This window comes from Cariama cristata, unplaced genomic scaffold, assembly GCF_000690535.1.
Source record: "Cariama cristata isolate BGI_N322 unplaced genomic scaffold, ASM69053v1 scaffold4514, whole genome shotgun sequence".
Lineage (NCBI taxonomy): Eukaryota > Metazoa > Chordata > Aves > Cariamiformes > Cariamidae > Cariama > Cariama cristata.
This window is the reverse complement of record NW_009614535.1, coordinates 39,867-56,896: the sequence shown is the minus strand read 5'-3', so window position 1 is coordinate 56,896 and position 17,030 is coordinate 39,867. Positions and strand designations below refer to the sequence as shown.

The window sequence follows — 17,030 nt, the reverse complement described above, 5'->3', positions numbered from 1 at the left end:
TTTCTTCTAGAATTAAGCTTCACCTGCAACCTTTCAGCAAGAAGCTGGCATTTCAGCAAATAACATGTCATTAATTAATTGAAAAGGAAAGCATTTGCACTGCTCTGTGATCATCTATCTAATGGCCACCTTGCACTGCAAGTAACAGTGTGACTTGAAACCTGCAGGAATTTTTCTGTGTTGGTTCTGACCATCATCAAGAAAGAGAGCGCATCACCACCACCTTAGCTGTAGCAATCTGATGTCTTATTCTACACAGTGCATTAATCACCCCCTGTGTGACAAATGATGGTGGTTAACAGATTTCTGGAAGCTTTAGGATCTTTCACAGTGTGGCTGCGTTACACGATTTGAACCTTCAGTGTACATGTCCTGGAGGCATGCCAAGCCGTGATAAGCAATGGCAAGGCTGAAGTAGTAATTCACTGGGTACAGGGCCTGAGAACAGAGAGGGCAGGGAGGTTGGTGGTGATGACTATTGCTTCTGCTGAAAATGGATTTCCAAGCACGGGCAAAACCAGCAGGCGTGTGTAAGAGGTCGTTCTCTGTTACAAAGCAAATTGAGCCCCATATCCTTGAAAGCAATGGAGCTTCTTTGGATTTACTGTCATGTAAACAAACCGGTACCTCTCTTTCAGATTGTAGTTCCTGTTGTATAGGCTGAGCTAGCTTGGGGAGGGCATTTTATTATCCTGTTGTCTCCTCAGCTATAGGAACACAGTTCTTTGTTTTAATATGATTTCTTAAGAAGGAAATATTACAGCGTGTGATCCATCACATAAGCCACGGATCACATTAGCTGTAATTACTTTTGGCTGAGCTCATATCGGTCAACGCAGTCTTTGGGACTTCAGGGTGGAGCTGATGCTATTGGTTCACTCGCGCAACAGTAAATATGTGGCCATCAAAGTAAAGGCCTTGACAGACTCAGCCTGAGGTTTCTTAAATGCATTACAGGATATAGAAAGAAATAAGATTAAAGCTGGGTAAAATGCATAGCCCAGGGACCAAACAAGCATCTGCAGTGTTTACTGAAAGCACGGACACAGCAACACAAAGGAAAAAGGTGATTCGGTGCTGTGGAGACCCTCAGAAATCCAACGACTTCCCACTGCAAGAAGCTGCAGCTTAGCTTCTCTGATTTCTGCCCTGTCTACACTGAGGGCACAAAGGGGACAAAACTGCTGTAGGAGTTATTTCAAACCTCAAGGGCTGGAGACAATTTCAGACACAACATGAACAGGACAGAGGATCAAGCCCAGAAATTAGGCAAGCTGGCTTAGATACCACAGGAATTGCCTTGAATTTTCACCCCAAGGTCCTAAAAAATGATTTGAATTGCTCAAAGTACCTTGGTGACCTTCTCTTCTACTCCCATGCAATCTGACTCCCATTATCTCTACTATCTAAGCATTTCCTTAATTTGCATTCCTCAGATAGGACAGGGAGCAGAAGAGCTAGAAGATGTTCCATCATTTCAGCTGTAGTGACAAGTAGGAAGTAAAATTCTCAAAGAAACCTACAGCCACAAGATTTCTAGCCTAACACCCACATCCACTTTATGTTAACTATGCATTCAAACTTCAGGCCAGTCTGCAATCTGAATCTGGATGGTTTTTGTGTTACTAAAACAAGTAGGTACCCTGGAAGGAAATGTACAGCTGCCTTAGGGAACTACATCACCACCTAAGCACTGACATTCCTACAGAAAGTCAGCCAGAAGTCCATAATCTGCACCTGTGTATGGATCCTACCACAAGATCACTGACCTAAGAGCAATACTGAAAACACTTAAAAGTGAAAGGTGGCTCAACTTACAGGCAGGAAACGGAGATGCAGGTATCGAGGGGAACAATTCAAAGTATCTTTGAAGAGGATGTAAGGGTCTTTTTGGAAAGCATACCTTTATGAACAGCCCAAGCTCACACACAACATCTGTGACAGTGCTTGACACAACCTTTATAGCTAAAGCACAGGTCCGCCCAGCCCAGCATTCTCTCATATGGGTTCGTTCCCTCTGTCTCATTCTCCTGAGACTCCTGTCAGCGTTCCTGCACTTTTCTTGCTGTATGATGCTCAGTACGTAAAATATCAATAAACTCCACTTGACAGCAGCTCTTGGCCTACACCGCAGACCGTATCATCAGCCTCCATTGCCAGAGCTCACTTCCCAAGGGAGTTCAGGCACCAGCAGCTGCCCTGCTGCAGCAGCACGGAGTGGGCTGATACATCCAGCTTTTCAGGCAGGCTTTGAAGGCTGTGTGGAACTTCTGACCACACTGACCAGACTGCTGTTGGTATCAGAGCTAACACCACTAACTAATGTATTTCAACAGTACACTGCACATAGTGAAGTGAAACATAACCTAGAATGGAACAGACTCAGTTAAGTCTTTCTAAAACAGAGGAGTGGGAGAGCACCAAATTCCCAGGTTTACTGACAAAGTAAATGAGGCATATACCAACCACACTCCTGTTCTCTGCCTTAAGAGGGGTGGTATTTCAAATTGGCAGGTAACTAGCTAGCCCTAAGTGAGGAGAAACAGCAGCACACAGTGCTGAGGGTGGCAGTTACAGCAAATGCTCATCTTTCCTGTAGTCACCCCTCTTTTCTATGGTCCGCCCTGCTCCCCAAGGTAGGCTGGAGGCTGTGGCCACCTGAATCAAATCAGGAAGAGAAGCTGGCAAGGAGGAGGTAAGGAAGCAGACTGAAATAGAAATGCACATGTAGAGCCCAAAACAGATATTCTGAATGTGTGGGCAAGCCTGGGAGAGGGAAGAAACAAATATTTGGCAGACAGTGATGTGAGGCAGGAGAAGGGAAATTTTGCATCTATTTGGCCCACGTCACTACAGTTAAGCTGGAAAGAGGAGCTGAGAGACAGAGGAGAATGAAGTAACATGGACCATACAAGACTGACATTTCTAACTAAAACCCACGTTTTTAAAACTATGTCCAATGCTGTACTCTTTCAAATAGGCAATGAAAATATTACTGAAAAAGCAAAGCTATGTTATTTCAGACCGAGAGTATATTAACTAGAGATGGGTGTTCAGGTTACCACATGCTGGACTGTCAATTTGGACACTTTGCTTTGATTCCTGCCTATTTTTACATAACCATGACACCAAACAAACCTGTCTTACAGTTTAAAAGCACTTTTTACTTCAAGAAGAGGCTCCCTCTGGTTCTTTCTTTCACCAGCTTGCAATCAAAATCCAAGTTACAGTTAACAGCTAAAGGTAATTGCTTTCTAGAGTTTGTTTTGTTTTGTTCGTAAGGGACTTGGAAAAAGCTCTGAACAAAGGCTCTGGTTTAAAAAAAAAAAAAGTAATCACATTGCATTTAGCCACATCTAACTGAAATCTGTACTAGCTGGAAATCTCTGCTGTCTGGAATTGCTTCTCAGACCAGACAATTACCTGCTGGACCAGAAATGGGGGCAGTGTTGAGCTGGAGATTTCCCAGAAGCTTTTGTTCCCATCCAAACTTCTTCTGGCCACCTCTACTGGTGAGCAAATTGCTTGAGTCTGGAGTGGTACCTCGAGGTGTCTTCTCTCCACTGACTAGAAAACAAGAAGTCACAGACTGGTTTATCACTAAGGGTGGCTGAGTCAGTATGTAATCCAAAACTGATGCTAAATTAAGGGCCACAGGCTTCTCTGCTGACAAGAAGAGCCCGCAGTCACAGCATATAACACTGGTAAAAGGAAAGGGTCGACTGACTTTCCATTGCTGTTATGGGAACTGTGACAAAAGAAAAACGAACAGGAATGAGTGGTGGGCAAAACAGCAAGTGAATGAAGACACAAAGCAGAAATACAGAATACAATCTTTAGCAACTGTTAGAAAGTTTCTCTTTTAGCCAGTAAAAGTATGCGCAACCTTTTTTAATTACAGCCTAATTTTAAGATCTCTTTAAAATGCTGGAACCTGAGGTACATTGTACTTATGCACAGGAATCAAGCAGTATTATCGTATAAATGGAAAGACTCATACCCCAGCCAATGCAAATTAATATAATACAAAGCAGATGAAACATTCTGATTGCTGCTGGATGAAGAAGTGGCTTAGAGGTTTTCAGTCTGAACGGGGCTACAGAAGTTGTAGCTTCAAGCCTAGGAGATGAAAGAACACAAGTTCTACTGCTCAACCCAAGGTAGAAGTTTCATGTGCTCAGAGCAGCAATCCTCCAACCCTCATGTAAATTGTTGGTCAGAGGTATAGCCTGACAGAACATTAAACACACTTACAAATTAAGCAATTCACTATGCATGAGATTATGAAAGATGAGCCAGACACAAACGTTCAATAAAAATCTAAACGAGGTGAAATCTGGCAGCACAGGTATAGACTGGGCATATTCTAGAGGCCAGTCAATCACAAATTCTGGATCAGAAACCAAATTTTTACCAAGGGTAGGAAAAAGTGAAGATCCTAGTTTCCAATTCAGTCTTAAATGCATGTCAGTGGAAATAAAATAACCTTGTTCTAATTTAACTGGAGTATTGTGCCCAATGTTATTACAAAGTTAGTGTCAATCACAGCATGCCTGTCTTTTCCTAGCCAGAGTCCAACTGTCATTCATTTTGATAACTGTCACACAGCAAACCAGGTCATGCGGAACTCTATAATCACAGATTGGCTTTGTCATCAACCTGGCTGGATAGGTGATGCTACTGTCTCAGCTGGAAGCTGACTGTCCCACACCATATGTCTTACTATTCATTTACTGCCAAACTTGGAACCCCTTCACTGGTCAGCTCCACTAACAAGGTATGCATCTGAACAGTCTCCTCCATCTAAGCACAGTTATTTCTGAAACATACCTTTACATTTCAAGAGTCTTTTGAAGATAACAACACCCAATCCCTTCCCTGCAGTTTCACTCCCTTTCCAAATTTCAATTACATGGCAAATAAAAGACAAGTCACTTGCAGACAAAAGGAAAACTTACTTGTTAAATAACAGTCCAGACTAAGGGAGACATTGTCAAAAGCAATAATGGCATCAGATCCTTCTTCCCATGAAGCGATGATCTGAAACCAAAACCTGCAAAGATTGGAAGAACAGGGATTAAATTCTGCTGAAGAGATGAAACTCAGAGCTCTTTGCAATTAAAGCTGTTTTAGAAGGGGGGAAAAAAGCTTTTATTTTCACATAGAAAAATATTAAATTGATAAAGTATCCTCACACCTAACAAGCAAAGATGATCTGAGGAGAGGAGTTGTACATGAATATAGGCAGACAGAAAAAAAGAATAGAGCCCCTCTTCCCTCCAGAGGTATACAACCTGAAGCGGGTGCAAGTATGTGTGTGTGGGTGTCAGGACAGAAAATAAAAGTCCCCTGGCTTCTGGGACCCTCCTGTATCTTGATGTTCTAAGCCAGCAGAAGTTAAGGCATTCATGGGTCTCTAATGGTCTCTATTGCTGATGCATCCTGCTCTATCGTTTAGCCAGAATGCGAATTGCTGTTGTTCCAGGTTAGATGAGAAACTGATGACAGAACAAGGTATTTTTGAGGAGCAGCAATATTTATTTAGAAAGGCTGTAGAAATCCTGTCCCTTCACTGCAGTAAGAATCTAAACACCAGCAGAATTTTTTTCTTCTCACAGACTCTAGTCCTTTTTGCATAGTACTGGGTCTAAAATACTTTCTCTCAGCTTTTTGTCTGCTATCAGTATTCTTACATTAGTCTTGTTGCCTCCTACTGTTTTTAAAATCTACCTCTCCTTAACCAGTAAACCAAGCACACAAAACTAAATTCAAGCAAAGCTTCTCTGCTCATATGTATATTTACTCTAGGACACCACATTCCTGTGTTTTGAATGAGGGTTTTAACTGTTTCAGCCTCCTGACTCTGTCAAGAAATGTAACCAACTTCCATGTTGTTCTCAAATATAGCACAGCTTTCACCACCAGAGATGACAGTGAGGTCTGGCATAAGCTAGAACAGACCCCAGGGATGTATGTGCCTTTTGAGGATATCTAGTTTGAAGTGTCGTCATCTTCGGCAACTGATGCTCTTGCTAAGCTACAAATGGGGACACAGACAGAAAAGCTGACCCACCAAAGCAAAAACTTCAAACAGAAAAAAATCCTGGCAGCCCCTGAAAGGTGCCAAAGGGTTTAGAACAGAACACAGTCTGTTCACAACAGAAAAGAGTTGATATAGTTACTATGTTCCTCCTTCTTTATTTCTGGTAAAGTAAACCAATGATGCTTCAATATCAAAATTTCTCTCCTTGGAGATACGCATTGGACCTATGGAGAGACTTTTCTAAAATGGACTTTTTATGTTCTAAAGGCATGAGCAGCTGTTATGAAAGAGCAGGTGACTGACACAAAGAACAACGGATATGGTGAAGGAAGAGTACCCCTAGCATCAAAGGAAACTCCAAACAGCAAGACCTAATTTTCCTTGCTAAATGATCTGTCTTTATCAGTTTAAAAGGCGGAAGCTCCATTCAAACAAATCTGAAGATCACAGAAGTGTACCTTTTGCCTTCCCAATCCACACAAAGAGCAACTGCAGTCTAATGTTACCAGAAGCCTCACAGTTCTTAGTTGGCATACCTGAAACCCATTGTGGGTATGTCCAGGAGGAGAACTGGAAGGAACGTAAAATCCTTGGATATTGAACTGGCTTCCAACTACATCGGCTGTTGCCCCCCCAGCCTCCTCCCCCATTTGCTCCACAGCTGACATCCCACAACACTTCAAATGAAATTACAAGCTCTAGCACAAACATAAGATGTTCAGTTCAAGACATGCCATGTGAGTCTTAAACAAAAGCCGTTGGACAGATGAAGTGGGTGGGCTCTGATCTACTTTTCCTTGGAAGTTTCTATGCCAGCAGCAGAGATGATTGAACTGTATGTGAAACAGGTCCTGAATCACTACAGGTCACAGTCTGGTATGTTATAGAGAACCAGCGCTTACCTTGGGCTGTAAACTACAGGCCGTAGCTCAGCAGAAGCTTCTCCCTCCCTATTGTGTGCTGCTGAGAACTCCAGGAAGAGGTAAGGTGGAAATGGTTTCAGCTGCACATCTTTCAGTCGGCTGTGTCTGCAAACCAATGGCCTGCCCACAGTGCAGCTTGGTGCTACACTGAAGAGACCACTGGAACTGAGTCTCTGATGCATTTGATCTTTGGCCCATTTCCTGGCGGTGCACACTAAATGCTACTTGAAGATGTGGACATTTTGATGTGTATTTTTGTAAGGTGCTAAACTGAGGCTGGGAAATTAATTACAAAGACAAATAAGTTTCTTCATGTCAGCTTTTCCCTCAACTTCTGCAGACTTTAGCTCAGGTTGTGTAAAAGAAGAGAGAGATACTTCTGCAAAGACTACCACGCAAATTCTTTGTACCTCCAGGCACCTAAATACTTCCAAAAATAGCTTCAGGCAATTTCCTTGGCAGAACCTAAGCTTCATGCCCCAAGGTGTTATCCTTTGATGCACTGTTCATGTCATGCTTCTTCAGACAAGAAAGGGTTGTTCTTATGAGAATTACCAAATGTTCAGCCCCTAAGAACAGGAAGGCATGATACAAACCACTATTTCTGTCACTGAAGGGACTGCCATCTAACATGCCCCTGTAAGAACACAACAGGTTGCTTTTTACTTTTATTTACAGTTTGTTCAAGTTAAGAGACAGCCTTGCTGATTTCACCCGCCAGAGCACTGGGACCAGAACACTTGAGAAGTTCTCTGAAGTTCACCAGGAATGAAAAAAATGACAGAGATGCCTCCAAAACACAAAAATTATGTGAGTGCTAAACACTGTTAGGACCATCAGTGCTGTGCTGGTTGCCTATTAATCTGATTTTTTTACCTAACATGAATGCAGTTTCAGTATAAACTTTCTCTTGAGACCAGCATTTTTGCAACAAATAGTTCATCTTTTCCTCTTCTCCAGTTTAATGACACTATTAATGTAGAAATAGGATGTCTTTCAAATTCCATGAAACAAGATCGTCAGTTAACCAACATTTCAATCATTAGCTTTGGTGGTTTTAGCTTAATGGGCTAATTAAGGGAAATTTAATCAAAACTGAAGATTGAAATGTCACACATCAGTGAGACAGAAAAAAATCCCACAGACAATCTCATTCCCTTGCCCTCTCCTTTTTTTTTTTTCCCCACATTCTGTTTGATCCCTGAAATCAATGAAATGACTCCCTTTGACTTTGGAGGAAGCTGACAGTGAAACACCAGAAGCCCATGTTATTGCCGTGACTCAGTGTAACGCTGGAGGTGACCACGTCTCACTGATATTTTTGCACAGATCAAAGTGGGGTACACTGACTGCGCACCCAGTACTTAACTGGCACCCGTACAGCACAGATACTGGTCCAGAGCACTGTGTAGACATATTATCTGCAAACACAGATGCTGTGGTGGATGACCATGAAAGAGTATTGCTGAAGGCAATTACAGAGGAGCAGCAAAATTAGTGCTGGCAGGTTTGTCATGACTTTGTTGTTCAACAAACCCCAACTTCCTCATATGGAATCCAAACTCTCATCAGATAAGTCTGTGTTTGTAAGCTAGACTTCTTTATAGGAATGAAAATATGGTTGCTATGAAAGGCTTTAATGGCTTGGATATTAGAAAAATCATTACTTGAGGACTGGTAGAAATTACTTCTTGTCTGTCTCTTCCTTTGCCCGACTTGACCCCAGGAGAACAGCTAGAAGAAAGTTCTTTAGATGTATGACAATTGGGAAGTACAAGTTACATCTCACAGAGTTGAGTGTGAGCTGAGCTGTGAATCCAACTCATACAAAGGCCTTTTTTAAAATCTGTTTGAGGCAGATGGGAAATGTTGTACCAGGTGGACAGAAAAAAACTTAATTCAAGTCTCCCCTTTGGGGAACATCAGCTCGGCTGTCTGAAGGATACAAGTTTTACATAAGTTCAGAAACCACTCAAGGATGACTGCTGATCAAATATTTCAGAGTCACAGATAAGAAATGGCACCAAAGGCATACCAAATCAGCTTTTTTTCATTTGTTTCTTTGGTCCAACCTGTGAAGTCTAAATCCAGATGAACAATTCCTTGAAAGATAGGACCAAGTATATTCCAACTCAGTTAAATCTGACAGAAAGAGGATAGCATCAAAGATTCTGGGCTGTAATCTTCCCTATTCCTCAGGATCTTTGAACCTTGAGTTTTATTTCAGTGTGGCCAGTATTTGAGCCTCATCACATCACGCTGGGTCTTCTGTTCAGTTGGTCCTTTTTGCTTACTTATTTTTTTCTTATCTGGTGCTTATTTACAGAGGGAAATACAGAGCTAAAAATATGACAATACATCTATAGGTATGCTGGTATAGCCTCCATGAGGACAAACTGTTTTGCTTATGTCACCTATCCTTAGGTCTTCCCTGCACAGAAACGTTAGCTTTTGGGTGTATTATATCCTCTTCTGTTCAGAGGGAAATGAAGAACACTGTCCTTGAACTAAAGACCTCAGAAAGCTGATTTTGTGCAAAATCTACAGCTCCTTCTCTTCACTAACAACTCAGAATTCCACCTAAATATTGTCCCTGACTCATACAGACAGTTCAGGTTTCCATTAGCCAGACTCAGGCAGCTGTCTTCATGCCATTATTCTAGAAAGGCTCATAATCATTATTTTTTTCTTTTTACCATAAAGATAGGGATTATTAACCAAGATTGAACGTTAATCTCCTCTGTACTGAATCCCCCATGCAGTGACACGATCACAGTGTGCCTGTATGTACAGATTCCATTTCATAACTTGTAATATTTTGCCTCTGATGGAACTGATTTCTCTCTCTACCTAGCTAAAATAATTACGGCAGAACCTGCTTGAGATCGAGGTACTTGCGGAATGGAGAAGTTTCAGGTCACTAACCCTTATTACATCCAGGTTTCCATTAACTTCTCTGTTACAAATGATGCATTGTTAGCCCACTTCACAAAGGAATACTTACTATTTGGGATAAAAGACATACTTAGGTGGAATGAGATTATTTGGAGAAATGTAAGTATGTTAACCAAACTCAGTTACAATGACAGAATTGCCATGCAGGAAGTTACTTAATAGCTAGTAATAAAGGTTGAGATTCAAAGGTGTTATTAAAGGCAACCATGCAGAATATGTACATGTACAAAAATCTGTCACAGGTACTCTGCACACACTGTCACTGAAACCTCCTTTTTTCAGATGAACAGAACAACCACCAGCAGAAAAACCCTACTTCAGAAGTAGGACAGTAGCAGACATAGTTAATGCTACAGAGCAGAAGAACAGCGATATGGGCATTAAAGTCTCACTCTGTTTTTAACAAAGTAATGTGCGACCACATCAGAGCAACACAGGCTATGCTTGTTGGATGGATACAAGAAGAAAGAATGAAGAGATCTGGGGGTAGATGCGACCAACTAATATAGATGTGGTAATGTGTATGGACACATATATCTGCCTTGTGTGGAGGGTCCCAGTTTCTTCATAGCAAAATGGGAAGAAAGTTCAGGAATAACAGGAGACAAACAGGCCTCTGGGTACAAAACGTTGCCAAGAACTTTCCTTTTCTTTTAATTCGTTGATGGGAAATCTGATGCCCAGAAACTTATCAGAGTGAAAATCTGAAAGGAGCATGAGTGAGCGACAGAGCAATGCAAGAAGAAATTATTAGACAAGAAGAGTGTTTAGCCATAGCTGGCAGAAATACAGCAGAGTGGTATGACTATGAGACAACTTCTTTTTACTGCTCTTTGTATTGCAGTAATGAGTGAGAGGGTCCCTAGCTGCTTTGGCTGCCACGGAGATCAGAACTGCTGAAGGAGCCAGACAGAACAAAGGATCTCAGTCCCAAGGACTGAAAGGGAATCCCACTTTGATTATGCAGATGAAAAACTGATAAGCACCAGTGCAGTTCATAAAATCCAGCAAGCCAGCACAACTGGTATAGGTAAAGATACCAGTTTAAAGAAAGAAAGTACAATCATCTGGACATGAATTTTGACTTGTTGCAACAGAGTATCACCCTCTGGGGTAACTTAAGTCTGTAGACTTCCTTGCTTTGTTCCTCAGGAAGGTCACATCCATGCCTAGCCTTCCAGGTAAGTCACATTTTTCTCTTCCAACATAATAAACCTGCTCAGTTCGTGTTCAGGAGAAGGTCATCAGCAAGAAAATAATTTTGAAGCTCTCTGAGCACAATGGGACCCAAAGAAAATTGTTTTTTACTTTCTGAAGATTCTGCCCTGTTAAAACGACACAGGGCCTAGTCTTGCTATCAGTGACAAGGCAAATGGTGCCACTACTTACGACTGAAAATTCAGTTTCCAGGGAGCTCAAGTAAACTCCTCCTCTCACTCCTCCTTCCCTCATCTGGCCACTACTACTTACGACTGCCTTCAAATTTAGACTTTGTAATGCCAAAAAAATAAGAAGAAAGGAAGCCAAGGAAAACTTTCTAACCAGTACCCACATTTATATTCCTTTTATATTTCTATACAATCTTCTATCAGAAAACTGTACTGAGGTTAAACAGGTCGCTATTAATACTTGCCATTTTTACCAGGTTCCTCTCACAGACTTTATAGTGAAGTCTTTAAAGAAAAGGACAGGTTTAGTAGCGAATATAGGCCTCAAAAGACCAGAGCTGGGCTGGGCTGGGCTGGCTCATGTGGAGTCCACCTCCGGGCCACTCCAGCCAGGTGGCAGGCAGACCCACAAAACATTTAGTCTATGTGCTGCTCCACACGGCTGGCCTCAGCTTCACCAAGGGAGCAGAAATCAAGAGAATTAGAATTTGTTTCTTAAAGCACTATTTTTCCAGCCAGGCTTCAGCCTATTAGAGCTAATCCTTTTCCACCTTTTACAATGAGTAGCAAAACAGCTGCTAGGTGGGTTGGTGATAATAAGCATCAGCCTACAGTAAGCACCAGAGAATCACTTTGTCACACATGCTTGTATTTTATCTGTGTGATATACCTTAACCATAATGTTAAACTAACAGAATGTCTAATTATTAGCTCCACAAATCACTCATCTTCAATTACATCAGGCTTCTGTTTGCTCTTGCTGTCACATTCCCATGACTATATAATTATTAAAATTTAAACTCACATTTACTTACTAACTAAAAATAAACGCATAAAAAAAGCAAGCCCAAACTACCAACTACAACAGAGCTTTCAAGACATTGTTTCCTACTTGCATTTCTATGAAGTTAAAAAAGAACAATCCTCAACAGGCTCATCACTTACCATTGGAAAACAAATAGTAATTTTGCATCAAATAAAACAATTTTACAATAACCTGGTTCTCTATACTACTCTCAACCCAAATATTTTAACATTGCATTAATGTGTAAATTCCAGCAAATAAAAATGACCAATTCTCTAGGTTTCACTGATCTGTGCAGATTATCTGATTTGCAGATAACGTGTCCTTCAGGGAGGAGTAGGTGGCTCCACAGGGGCCAAACAAAGCACAGCAAGGATTGTTAGTTCATGTGGAGTGGATTTAAGTGGCAATTTAAAATACAGGACCTCTGGTGACTTTGCCTTTTGCCTCTGGTAGGCACAATCTGTTCATCCAACAGTTCAAGGAGCCCTCGCCCACAACTGGCTTCTTTAATTGTAGCTGCTTTGACGGCATATCCTTCACCAGGCCCTCTGCCCTTCCTCCCCCACGAACAGAAGATACTGAGTGTTTGAAATTGGGTTACACCTCTGTTAACCCACACGCCACATTAGCCAACTCTCAAGAGTGTTTCGCCGCCACCTTCTAGGACAAGGAAGGATAGCTAACTTCAGCAAGGTGTAAAAACCCAGGACTTCAGCCTCTTTTAAGTCCACGCAGAAAAGGTAAGACCTCACACAAGGTGAAACTGCAACTGGATGCTTTCCTATGGATCAAATGGGAGGAAAGACGACAATCCTCTACTCATCATACTCTTGGAAATGAAGCATGTGTCCAAGGTTGCCAGTGCTAGAAATCTAACATCCCGCAGTTCCAATTTAGCTTCTTTGTCATACTCCTCCTGCTTCCTCTTCCTGCCAAATCACCTGAAATGTTCTAGCTGCCATTTTCTGCCAAAATATAATTTCCTCCAACAGCCTGAGGGATATCAAACATTTCAGAAATGTCTGCTTCTAAAGATAGAGCTGATCTAATTTCTTGGAAGTCTTCCTAATGATTCTTTGAAGTGTTAAGCCAAACATGGAAATTATGGTTAAGCAGCTTTTGAAGAAGCATGATTTTGAGCAGTTTTAGAGCGTATTACCTTGTTATTAATAACACTTTTCCATTCAGCTTTGCAATCACAATGGAATGCTCTTTAATTTTGTGCGGAACCGGTACAGTGGTGTGCTTTATTCAAGAACTCTTACTTCTGTGAGGTGATTTAAAGTTTCAGCTCCTCCTGCAGGAATATCTGCAATATCATGCTGCTTCTAACACAGAACCTCACAGCTACTTACACAGGAACCAATTAGAAAAAGACAGACACAGTAAGCTTTCAGCAGCACCAGCACTGCATTCACATCAATGAAATACTTCTTACAGTTCAATACAACCGTCATTTATCTCCAAAGTATATATACTGCAGTCTCCCCAGTACCATTTCAGTGTACACTTCCATAGAGTTCCTTCCTAATATGTACATCAGTCCAGATGTCCTAAGAAAGAGGTTTTGAGATGGTGAGAAAGACATCTGCAGTATTTCAGAGTCTCACAGGAGATTCCTTCCTTCCCAAGAAGGCCTAGTTTCCACGAAATCCATCTTAGAAAAAAATTCATTAAAATAGTGCACTTTCTGTGAATAAATAAGGACAAAAACTTTTCAAGAGACACCAAAACTTCAAAGTTTTCCTTGCTTATGTCTTAACCTCCAACAAACTCCCTTCCCTTAGTGAAGCCAGCTGTCTTTCTCTGTAAGTAAAGGGGAAGTAAGGATGTCAGTACCTTATAACATGATAGTCAACACCGTGTTATCAGTTGAATCTGTGATTCCACATGACCCACTGCCAGCCTGGCTCGTAAGATCAAAGTATTCTCTGCCTGACTGTGCAACCAGAGAGAATTTAAAGGAAAGCAATAGTATAAGAGTACGGAATAATTCAGGTACAAAACATTCCCCTGGCAACATTAGAAAATAAATCACATAAATAATAATGGCAAAATATACCATTCTTCAAAGGAAACACAGATGAAGGGAATGAAGCAAGCAGGTATTTTTACAAATGGTACTTCAGCAGTGACTCCACAATAAGCCTAATGCTGATATTTTTTAAATCTTTGACGCACACATATTAATTATACATTCAGGACCGAAGCGTTGGCAGTGTCCTTGTTGTATTTGCAGCCTACATGCATCCCCAAGAGCCAGCAAGATAAAAGACATATTCATACAATGTTTGTTCAAACTTCTTGAGGCAAACTATCCCTTAATGAAATCCATTATTTCTAGGGCACAGATTTCCAAAAAGACAAAGGACAACAGTGCTCATGACACAGACTGTAGATGCATCTTACAGCCTAAGGGTCGGGGCAGCAGGGGGTGAAGTATGTCTGCGTCTTCTCTATAAACAGCATAAGCCAGAGCACACACAAAAAGTAAACAATGAACAAGAGTATTCCCTTAAAGCTGACTTGTAAGAAACAGCTAAAACAACACTCTAAATAAGCATATGTTACCAGATTAAGCATATGCTACCAGATAAACCTTTCAATGCTTACAGCCAGGATACAGTCATAACTGAGACAGCCCTTTATTAAGCTGAGCCTCCTGCTACAGTTAACACAAAAGTGTTCAGATGCATCCTTGTCTCATCTTGCAGCAGGTTGTTCTCCTATCTCTTTCATCCTCAGATCTAGACACATTGAACACTGAGGACTTTGATACCCAGAAAAAAATCAGCTATGGAGCTCACATCCAACTCAAGCAAACCACGTAAGAGGATCAAACGTGCTACATAAAACAGTATGTGAGGAGAATGATTATTTCCAGTCGATGAAATGGAGACACAGAAGTTTAAGCACCTTGCTGTAGACTACCCATGGACCTGGTTTGTTAACCAAGACCACCACTCAGGAGTTCTAAGATTGGGTGCTTTGCTCTAAGTACTCAGTTGTTCTCATTCCCCACACCTCTAACAGAAAATACCTCCCGGGGACAAAGCAATTCCTCTCCCTGAGGGAATAGCTTCCAGGAATGATGCTGGTCATTTTCATTGCCAGAGAGCTAGCAATGAAATGACTCATCAGCATGAAGGAGAATGATGAGGAGGCTCATACCTATCCAGTATATCTGGGAGAGGTAAGGTCATCCACTGCCATATTCCCAAACCTTCGCTGTTATCTGAATGCCAGAAAGTCCGTCTCTGTTCCTTTCCTGTCTTGTTCTCGACCAGCACCAGGGACATATTTCCCAGCAAGACACCATGGATGAGCCATGACATTCGTAGCTAGAAGAAAGAGAACATATGAGATTAAACATCACAAACATTATCCAAAAGTTAACAAAATGCCAAACTTTTCTTTCGCTTCTTTGTTTTCTAATCACCAAAAAGTCAATTCTTTCTCCCTTATGCTCATGTAATCCCTTTAGAAAACTCCACAGATGTGGAAGCCTGTAATACTTAGTATATCCTATTTAATATTGGAACTACCAGTCTTTCTTTTCAGTAGAGTTCAAAACATCTCTCTCAGCTTTCACATACGTGTCTGTAATTTTAAAGGGATAAACTAATACCTCTATTATCTGCAGTACAAAGCTCACACTCCCCTAAGATGCCACCTAAGAGCTTCAAGTTAAGACTAACAACTTTTTCAGCAATAAACTTTTATATTCCAGCAGCAGCAAAAACACAGGGAGAGTAGCTGCAATAAGCACGCATCACTAGTAATCACATCCTTATCCCCCAAATACTCTTTTCAAAAATCAGTTTTTCCTTACCTCCTTCCAAGTTTCCACAGACTTTCCAATTAAAGTTCAGTAATAATTAGGGGTTTTATTAATTAAAATACCTTAGGGAGCCAGTTTTCTAACATTTTTGTTACGTTTAATGTAATTGAGTCCATTTCTATGCATTTATCCCCATGTGTAAGATTATTTCATGTAGTTGTCTCATTTTATGACTTTCTCTCCCTCATTGTATGAAAAGAAAAACAATCCCTTCCACATCAGGCTAGTGTCAGAATCCATATTATATGAATACAGTCTTCTCATTTTCTTGGGAAGAAGATAAAGAGCGTAAGTAAAATATGCATATATATTATATGCAGGAGCTGGGTCTCATCACAATAACCAGTAGAGGTGAGAATGCTGAAGGAACGAGTTTATTAAAGCTACATTAACAATGGATTTTCTGGACACAAGAAAGTGCTCAGCACAGTATCTAGCATCTATGCATGTTAAAAAATAGCCCTCTGGTTTTTAACACTTCAAAGCCAACATCTAAGTCAGGGGGCTAGGAATTAAATTAATATTTTACACAGGAATACCTGATAACATTACTTACTTTCTTGCTGTGATAGCACAGAATATTCATATCCATTTCTCAGCATAAAATGCAACTGCTAGATTTTGCTTGCTGTTCCTATCTCATGGTGTAAGTCTGTCCCAGCAGCCAAGTCGATCAAGAGAACAGAAGTGGTGCTATTATTCCCAGCTTATGCTCACAATTTCTGGGTGGGTGGAACAAAATTCTGGATGCCCATTATATACATTATCAGTACTGAATTTAAGTAAACAGCACAGTTCACCTGTCTATATCCAAAGCTACTAAGACAGCAGTGACTTTGACTACACTGCAAAACTATGACAGAGAGAGAAAAAACTAACTAATATCTGTAAGTGGTTCTTCTCTCTCTCCAGTTCAAAAATCACTGCATTTGCCTGGAATCACTCCGGGGTCTGTTGTACTGCTAGCACATATGACACAAGCATTGATAAGATGTACAAGGTGATATGCAAGTGTTGGTCCATGAATCCATTTTGTTATATTATTTTGACCAGACATTCAAGATAAATGTGT

The 17,030-nt window shown here is 41.0% G+C and overlaps 1 protein-coding gene across 1 annotated transcript in view; it reads right to left on the bottom strand.

The window, feature by feature from the left end:
* The window catches only part of ALK (anaplastic lymphoma receptor tyrosine kinase), a gene marked incomplete at its 5' end in the record, with an annotated part of 76,129 nt that overhangs the window by 40,330 nt on the left and 18,769 nt on the right, over nt 1–17,030 (bottom strand). The window contains 3 exons of the mRNA XM_009699457.1: nt 3,424–3,567; nt 4,959–5,053; nt 15,289–15,458. Coding sequence (XP_009697759.1) covers nt 3,424–3,567; nt 4,959–5,053; nt 15,289–15,458 — 409 coding nt within the window. The remainder of the gene's footprint in view (nt 1–3,423; nt 3,568–4,958; nt 5,054–15,288; nt 15,459–17,030) is intronic.